Source organism: Urtica dioica, chromosome 9 (genome assembly GCF_054948205.1).
Source record: "Urtica dioica subsp. dioica isolate 48M chromosome 9, U.dioica_male_clone48M_v1_H2, whole genome shotgun sequence".
Taxonomy (NCBI): domain Eukaryota; kingdom Viridiplantae; phylum Streptophyta; class Magnoliopsida; order Rosales; family Urticaceae; genus Urtica; species Urtica dioica.
Genome location: NC_142764.1, coordinates 18,666,076 through 18,675,346, shown reverse-complemented (window position 1 = coordinate 18,675,346; position 9,271 = coordinate 18,666,076). Strand labels below are relative to the sequence as shown.

Here is a 9,271-nt window from a genome sequence, read left to right as displayed (position 1 = left end):
TAAAATCGTAAAAAATTGTATTTTTATATTATATTTAATATCAACAATAAATATCAAACATTTACTCTCTCTCTCTCTCTCTCTCTCTCTCTCTCTCTCTCTCTCTCTCTGTATACACACAAATGTGTGTTCTTCCTCCTGCCCAGAACACATTTTTGGTTTTTCAAGTTTGAACAATTTTATTTTTTTATAAGTTCTTCTTTATCTTGGCGGTTTATGTCCACTCCGATCGCAAAAGCCCTCTTGCCGAAACTCTGCGAGACTTCGATATCGAAAAGCTTTGAGCTTTTAAGGTTCGGCCATGGAAACTGGGGGGGGGGGGGGGGGGGGGGGGGGGGGCTATGTTGGTCGTGGACGAAATCAATCCGGTGAAGCCTTGCGCTACATGGTCTGCAATGTAAAGACCGTGCCGTTGAACCTCTTCCCAACCCTTGAACAATCTCTCAATTGGAATCTTGTTAAAATAAAAATCAACGAAAATGAATTTTCTTTTTGTTTCCCTATATGTAATGGTCTTGCAAGCACGTAGTCGTACTGAATTTAAGCTTCACAGAGTTGCAGATAGTCGCTAGAATTAGGGGTTCAAGCTTCGAGAGACGATTTCTTACAAGTTGAGAAATTTTAGTCCAGAGCTTAAAGGATTTTAATATTTTTTTTATACTTCCTCTCAATAAAACATAAAAACGCACGCAGAAAGAAGAATAGAAATGAAGTTATCATTTTCCATGTCTGTGGATCAAGTTTCTCTGCGAAACTAAAAAAATCAAAAGCGAAATTATATTGAAAAAAATGCATGGGCAAACTTGACACGCCACACCCTATAATAATAATATTATATGAAAACAAAATATAAAATAAATTTATTTGCTTGAATGTTTATGTATGATGTTATTTTGATAGAGAGAGAAAGGTATTTTTATTTGTAATTATGGATTATTATATAAAAATAACTATATATTAAAAATAATATATTTAAGGGTATATTGGTAAATTTAATGTCAAACTCATTTTCATAATGACACGTGTCAAATTCTGTTAAAAAAATAGACGGAAGGATGAGTTTTGAAAAATCTCAAGAATACGTGGTAAATGGTTGTTAGAAAAAAAAAAAATAGGATAGACATTGTTTTTTTTTTTTTGTTGAAACATAGACATTGTTAAAGACCATATAATTCAAGGGGAAAGATGAAATTAATCCATATAATTATGTTCTTTATGAGACATCGGTTTCACAGTAAAATGTTGGAGCGAAAAAGACTGTTCTTTATGGATACCCCAAAAGTCAAATCAGTGCCCTCATGGCCGTGGCTTATATTGTATATCAATGGATAAGTGAGTGCCCTCATGGCCGTGGCTTATTAGCTTATATTGTATATCAATGGATAAGTGAGTGCCCTCATGGCCGTGGCTTATATTGTATATCAATGGATAAGTGAGTGCCCTCATGGCCGTGGCTTATATTGTATATCAATGGATAAGTGAGCATAAAATTAAAACATTGGGGTGAGAGAGGCTCGAACTCTCGACCTCAGGATCACTCTAAGCTATGAGACCTACGCGCTAACCAACTGCGCCACCACCCCAGATGTTGACTGTTATAAGTTTTTCAAACAATATCCTAACAAAGAATAAACTTACGTATTACATACATAGGACATTGTAACTCATACATTGAAAAAATAGGATGGTTTTACTTTTGATAAAATTAACTAATCACTATTAATTATTTGGTAAGAATGGCTGGTAATCATCTCAATTCTACCGGCTCTTTTTAAAATATTAGTTCAAGTTTCATTTTATTAAAAAAAAATCACACCACCTGCTAGAAAATTAAATTAACTAAAAAATTTAATTTAATTAATTCTTTAGTTAATTTAATTTACTGTACACTAATGGATTATTTTTTTAATAAAATAAATTTAGGTTATTTAGGAGGTTATTAGTGTAATTGCCCATTATAAATCATTGGTATTTTGGTAAATGAGTCATCCAACATAATTACTTGTTGTTTTATAAATCAAATTATACATTTTTATAGTGATCATATTGATTATGAAAATTTAAATATTAGTTATTAAATCTCTCCACATTGTGCAATTAATATATTAATCTATAATTTTTATATATATTTATTTAAAAGATTTTGTAATATCTTTTAAAAGAGGAGGCAATCTATTTAGACACATTAAGATTCTACACAAAATATCTAATAACTAAGAAAGTAGAGTTTAAGACAATACATATTCACTATACTACAAAAAAATTAGCCATAAATTTGACTGTATTTTTAATAATTAAATAATCAAACCAAAACTTAAATTGACGATAGTTATTTAGCTGCTATAAATAAAATAAAATAAAATAAATTATATCTTCATAGTATCAATTTTCAAAATAGAGATCGAAGTTTGTTTATTGGGAAATTGACTGCAATAATATCAATTGTTTATCACTTATCAAAAAGGGCGTTGTAGATTTATAGTAAAAATTAAATTATAAAATTGGGATGTAACCAACGTTTGCAAATGTTTAAGAAAATAGAGAATGAAAATTATATTTAACTTAAATATCCTCATATTAAACATGCTATAATTAACCAAAAAATATAAATAATTTAAAAAATTCGAAAATTATTGACAAGTGTTATGGATTCTGAATTTCTAGAAAAATTTCAACTAACTTTCTTAATTAAAAATAAAATTTTCACAAAATTCGTTTCTTAGTTTTTTTTTAAACCAAAAAACCCAACTAATCTTCATTAAAAATTTCCATTTATTTTCAAATATTTCTGGAAATTTCCAGTTATTTCCATAAAAATTTTTTTTACATAAATTTCTAGTTTTTCATAGAAAAAGCTTGGAGTATCATTGAGAAGAAAAGACGACGATAATGACGACCCTGAAGTTTTATCATGCATTGGTCTTGAAAATGCAAATAAAAAACCACCTCTTGCCGGTGAATGAAAAATGTACCAATAGTGGACTCCGGCGGAATTCTACAGTCGTAGACAGGACTTTTCATCGAACACAATGAGTCAATTTTTGAAGCTCTCATATTCGGAAACATTCAATTTCGAGTTTATATGAGGAAGACATTGATTTTTGAAGTTTTGATGAGAAAAAAAAATATTAGAGAGAAAGAGTGACGAATCACTATAGAAAAAAAAAAAAAAATCAAACAAAAGACAATAAAAAATTCAAATGTCTTATTCAAGTGTCACATCAAATGTTTGGTTATTTTTTAATAGGGCAATTTAGCAAAATAACCAACTTAAACGTTGAGAATTGCTAAATAGCCAATGTTAGGTAAATATTAGATAAATAACCAATTTTATATATTTACAAACGTAAATATTAAGTAAATAGCCATTGTCATATTAAGTCACGTCATCATTATGACTATTTACCTAATATTTACCAAATCTTGGTTATTTAACAATATCAAAAATTTAAGTTGACTATTTTTCTAATTCTTTGTTTTTAATAATTTTTCAAATAAATGATATTATTACTGTCAATTTTCATTCATTGTTTTCTAACGTCTATGCAAGTCAGATTTATATTCCATACATCCTTTCGCTTCGTGTAGTTTTTGTTCACAAGAAAAATAACACAACAACAATTTAAATTAATAACAATAATTTATATTTATTCCTCTTTGCATTTGAAAAACATATACCACCATTCCGACGATTCCCAGCACAAGTATGTCACACTGAGTCTAAACATAAGTTAACACTACGATATAATAATAGTATTATTCATGATAAAAAAAATATTAAAAAAAAAAAAAAAAAAAGAGAAAGAAAGAAAGGCACAAACGTATCGTGGAGAGTGGGTGAGAGAGAAGGCATATTTACAGCACACCGGATCAGATAGATTGCTGGGACTTGATTCTCCTCTTCCTGAGACGCTCGGCGATGATGAAGGCAAGCTCGAGGGACTGTGATGCGTTGAGCCTCGGGTCACAGTGAGTGTGGTAGCGCGAGCTCAGGTCATCGAAAGTGACGGTCCGCGATCCTCCGATGCACTCCGTCACATTCTGCCCCGTCATCTCGAGATGAACTCCTCCCGGGTGACTTCCCTCTTGCTCGTGCACGTCGAAGAACGCTCTCACCTCAGCCTAATCACCAAATAGTCGCAAAACATCAATCACAAACTTCATGTGATGTCGCACTTCGCATCTAAACTATTTTTAAACAAGATTCTACTAATAATTGTTGGTTTTTTATATCACATTTGATGAAAAAAAAAAAAAACTAGTTAATTATTTGAGATGAGTAAATTTTCGTTAAAAATATGAACGGAAATTAACAACTTCGGAGGTTGTGAGTAAACTAAACAAATATAGAAAGAAGGAAGTAATAATATACCATAATGGCATCGAAGAGGCGTGTTTTGAGACCACACGGAGCGTTGATGGTGTTTCCGTGCATTGGGTCGCTGACCCATGTGACGATTTGGCCCGAGCGACGGACCGCTCTGATCAGATGGGGAAGCTTCACTCTCATGTTCTCTGCTCCCATTCTCGTGATCACCGTTATCCTCCCCGGTTTATTCTGCGGGTTCAGAATGTCGATGATCTTGACCAGCTCGCTCGGGTCCATCTTGTCGCTCACCTGCACCGCAAAGACGAAAATATATAATAAACTTGAATATGGTTCAGTAGTAGTAATCGTTCATCGTGGCAAAGGAAAAAAAAATTAACGGAGCACGGTACCTTAATGCCGAGGGGATTAGACACTCCTCTGAGAAACTCGACATGGGCTCCATCGAGTTGCCTGGTCCTCTCACCAACCCAGAGCATGTGGGCAGAGCAATCGTAGTACAGGCCCGAAGTTGAATCCAGCCTCGTAAGGGATTGCTCGTACGGCAAGAGCAGACACTCGTGTGACGTCCAGAACTCGGTCGTGGTCATGATCGGGTGGTCAAGTGTGAGCCCCGCAGCAGCCATGAACCCGAGGGCCTCGTCTACTCGGCTAGCTAGTTCACAGTATCTGCCGAGCCAAGGTAAAATCTTGGAGCGTTACATTCCCACAGATAATAAAAAGCTTTCCAAGACAACAAACCAGCAACAAAAGCCTTCGCTGAGGCTCGGTTCTCCCTACTAGTTCAAAGCCAATCAATATCAATAGTAGACAGATTACGATGTAAGTTTTAGTTGGTCGATTATCAGATGTTTATAAGAGATAATTATTTTTTTGATAATCGTGGTGTTCAGGGTAAGACCCCAACTAAAATCCACGAGGCCCTAGCATTATCGACCGGTTCAGGGGGAATCGAACTGGGGACGTACAAGGTCCCAAGAATTGCCTTTACCACTAGACCAGCTCCTTGGGGTTGATGTTTATAAGAGATATTAAAGAAGAATAAACGGAACATGTAGCTTCAGATAATAAATTTTACACTTGGAATACGGAAAGCGGAAAAAAGAACTCTGTTTGATAGATATGCATATGCATGACGTTGACTTTAGCACAAAGAAATTCTAATAATAACAAATACAATAAGATTAAGATTTAAAAAAAAAAAAAAAAAAAAAAAATTCCTTGGCAAGAATCTGGCACACTATAAACCACCACCAAAGACCATAAAAATAAAACTAGTGAGGAAAAAAAGGGCTCTCTCTCTCTGTATAGCCATATAAACTACATAGCCAACTTTTAGTAAATTTTAAGTCAATAGCCACGAGATTTTATTAACAAAGTCAAAAAAACATTAGTTGTAAATATTCGTTAATTATTGTATAATAACCATCAGACTGCAAGGGCATAAATGGAATGCCAAAAACGTCCAAACAATGTCACATCACCATAATGACTACTTACTTAAAATTTACAAAAGGTTGGTTATTTAGCAAATCTCTAAATTTAGGCAAGTTTAGTTACTTAATTAATTGAAGAAAAAAAAAGGGGGAGGAATATAAAATATGTACCTATCGCCCTGTTCGCTGTGCTGGGTGAAATCGAGGTTCCAGAGGTTGACCCTCTGCATGTCAGCGTAGCCTCCGGTGGCAAAGGCGCGGAGGAGGTTGAGAGTGGAGGCGGACTGGGAGTAGGCGCGGATCATGCGCTGCGGGTCGGGAATCCGTGACTTTGCGTCGAAAGCGTCTCCGTTTATGTTGTCTCCTCTGTACACCGGCAGCTTCACCCCATCCTTCTCCTCAAACTCACCCGACCTCGGCTTCGCAAACTGCCCCGCCATTCTTCCCACCTTCACACGCACCACAACACTGATATTACCTCAAATACCATCCTCACTATCTCTATTTGAATTCAGTGCATCGACCTAAGAGTTTTCTTTCTTTTTTTTGTAATTGTGAAGAAAATTGCTCGAGTTATGACAATCCAAGACGTGCCTCGGAACGACGAGTAAGATCTCCACTTCTTAAGGTCACACAACACCAACTTTCCAGACCAGTGGTTCGTTACAAGAGGTCATGGGTTCTAACATCTCTAAAAGTATTCGCATAGTGTTTTCCAGTTTTGTGGTATTGTTACACTTATTTTGCCTTCCAAGGAACAATTTCGTTTGAAAAATCACTTGTTCTGTGCAGGAAAATGCTCGATCGATAAATAAATAAATGAATGAATAAAAAGAAACTAGTGATTTGAGTAGAGCGAGACCTTGACGACGGGAATTTGGCCGCCGAACATGAGAACAACGCCCATCTGGAGGATGATCCGAAAGGTGTCCCGGATATTGTTGGCGTTGAACTCCTTGAAGCTCTCTGCGCAGTCACCGCCTTGGAGAATGAACGCGTTTCCCATGGCGGCCTCTCCAAGCCGCTCCTCCAAGCTCCTCGCTTCTCCGGCGAACACGATCGGCGGGAACGACTCTATCGTCCTCAGCACAGACTCGACCTCCGTTTCGTCGGGATACTCCGGCTGCTGAAGCGCCGGCTTCGCCTTCCAGCTTCCGATCGTCCATTCACCAGTCGTCGCCGCCGCGGCGTTGCCGTTGCTGGTCTTCGCCGGAGGAGCGGGCTCGGCGGCGTGGACGGCGGAGATTCGGGAGAACGAAGCCGGCTTCTTGAAGTGGGTTGGGAGTGGCCTCGGGGAGGGAGACAGAGAGGGCTGGGTGTGGAGGAATGTGTGTTTGGGTTGTATAGCTGTGCTTGAGAGCGCCATTGTTGAGCTTCTGTGAATGAATGTAACGGACTGAGTGACAGGAGAGACTGATAAATTATGCGAATTGAAGGTATTAAATAGTGCGAAGATAATCATTGAAAACTAGAATCGGCATAAGAACTTGGCAATTTAAAAATTTTAAAAACACAGGCAACGATAAATAATAAATAAAAGATAGGAACTCGGAATTAAACTTCGAACCAGAAAAAGAAGAAGCAAAACATAAGGAAAAAAAAATAATGAAGAAGAGAAGGCTTACGGTGAAAATACAGGGAATACAATTAAATAGAAAAGAGCTAAGGCTTTTGGAGAAGAATAACCAGAATCGGATCGAGAGAGAAAGAGAGAGCGGTGGGAATTAAGGAGGCGGCTGGGGAAGAGATAAGATAATTAGGCCAAATATATTGGAAGATCCTCTTAGATCTTCTTATGACAGTTTGGTCCTTCAAAGATTGTGTTAGTTAGGCCTGTGCACAGTCCGGTCCGGTCTAAAACCGGCCAAAAAACCGGACCGGACCGTTCAAAAAAACCCAAACCGGACCGGACCAAAAAACTGTAAAAACCGGACCGGACCGGGCCGTTTTAAATCGTCTAGACCGGACTGGACCGTTTTGAACCGTTTGGACCGTTTAGACCGGACCGGACCGGACCGTTTTGGACCGTTGGATCGTTTTGAACCGTTTTACATAATTAAAAAAAAAATCATTAATTTTCCACCAAAACACAAACATATAGTCATGTATGAGAGTTAAATACATGCACAAATGCCTAATTTGGCTAATTGAACATTAATTAATATATTTTTATTTTTTTTATAAATAAACCGGTCCGGTCCGGTTTAACGGTTTTTTTAAAAAAAAAACCGGATCGGACCGTTTGCATTGAGTAAACCGGACCGGACCGGGCCGCAGAAAAAAACCGTTTTGAACCGGACCGACGGTCTAAAAATCACCGGTCCGGTCCGGTTTACGGTTTTTTTGCGCCGCTTAGTAACTAAGGACTTCTAATATTATTATTTTCGTTCGCGTTATGATGGGTAAACTTCCCCACAACACAAGGTACGATCTTTGACGATGAAAACAACCATACAATGATTCTATTATGATTGAAGGTGCAATTTATATTACTATTACTTTGTTTGACATTTTTTCCTGGTCTAATTTTTCTTCAATTTATATATATATATATATATATATATATATATATATATATATATATATATATGTTACCTTTAGAAATATCATTCAATAAAATATCAATAAAACATAAATCAAATGAGGAATTAGATGAATTAGTTACCTTTAGAAAAAAAAAAAAAACATAATTAAATCATGATCTAAATATTCTAATTTTTATTTTACTACAGTGTGACTAATAATACCAAAACAATGATAAGGCAATTATATAGAAATCATAAGAAGTATTTCCGAAATCTTACACTCCTTGCTCGTGACAGCTCTAAATCTCAAATCTAAAGTGTTCCTCATGCTTTCTTACTATTCTTCATTCTTTGTTTGATGATACTATTCTTCCAAGTCGTTCTTCAAATGACTTAGAACGAAGATGTTTGTGAACTCTTTTGCTCACAAATTATTCCACCAAGTGTGTCAATAATTTTCACTTGTTGAGAAGTGTGAGGGTCAAAATTTTCAAGCAATGAGAAAGAAAATTTGAACCCTAACACAATCTGGGTTGGTCGATTATTCCTCTGACCCTAACCCTCTGTTAATAATCTTTTAGCTCGTTAGAATAAAGATGTTGAACGATATACACGCTCACACATGCCGACTTTCGGCAAACAATAAGTTCCCATATTCTCTATGTAGCCATTAATTCCTGATATTCTGGTAACAATTAGTTTCCTTTTAATACGCTATTATACGGTTCCCATTATATAGCCATTTTAGTTACATTCTACGCCTATATATACAAGGCACAATTAATGGAATAAAATAATCAATTTTCAATTCATTATTTCCCATATATTATGGTATTAGAGCAGTAATTGACATTCTTTCTACTGTGTTTATTTCTTAATTTTTTCTCTGTGATATTCTTCAACGTTCTTCTTTCTTCTTGCATATATTCATCTGCGTTCTTTTTTATCTTCTTTTCTGCAAATTATTCTCTCGTAATGTTATT

The 9,271-nt window shown here is 36.0% G+C and overlaps 1 protein-coding gene and 1 non-coding gene across 2 annotated transcripts; both read right to left on the bottom strand.

Annotated features, from left to right (window-relative positions):
* Window positions 1–1,499: 1,499 nt before the first annotated feature.
* Window positions 1,500–1,583, bottom strand: TRNAM-CAU (transfer RNA methionine (anticodon CAU)). Its single transcript is given in 2 exon segments — window positions 1,500–1,535; window positions 1,546–1,583. It is a non-coding gene; the product is annotated as a tRNA-Met (tRNA).
* Window positions 1,584–3,621: 2,038 nt separating this feature from the next.
* On the bottom strand, window positions 3,622–7,499 carry LOC149385482 (phospho-2-dehydro-3-deoxyheptonate aldolase 1, chloroplastic-like). Its single transcript, XM_089625781.1, has 6 exons — window positions 7,389–7,499; window positions 6,626–7,139; window positions 5,935–6,212; window positions 4,720–4,996; window positions 4,373–4,618; window positions 3,622–4,122 (listed from the first exon to the last, which is right to left on the bottom strand). Exons 2-6 carry the CDS (start codon window positions 7,127–7,129, stop codon window positions 3,871–3,873), a joined length of 1,557 nt encoding a protein of 518 aa, XP_089481907.1. The 5' UTR covers window positions 7,130–7,139; window positions 7,389–7,499; the 3' UTR covers window positions 3,622–3,870.
* Window positions 7,500–9,271: the final 1,772 nt, after the last annotated feature.

Bases quoted from the DNA above. Each gene is read 5' to 3' on its own strand.
- LOC149385482 (XM_089625781.1), bottom strand. From the start codon at position 7,129: ATGGCGCTCTCAAGCACAGCTATACAACCCAAACACACATTCCTCCAC. The intron at 4,997-5,934 runs GTACATATTTTA...TTGGCTCGGCAG, and splicing joins CACAGCGAACAGGGCGATAG to ATACTGTGAACTAGCTAGCC. The intron at 4,123-4,372 runs GTATATTATTAC...TTTGGTGATTAG, and splicing joins GCCTCTTCGATGCCATTATG to GCTGAGGTGAGAGCGTTCTT.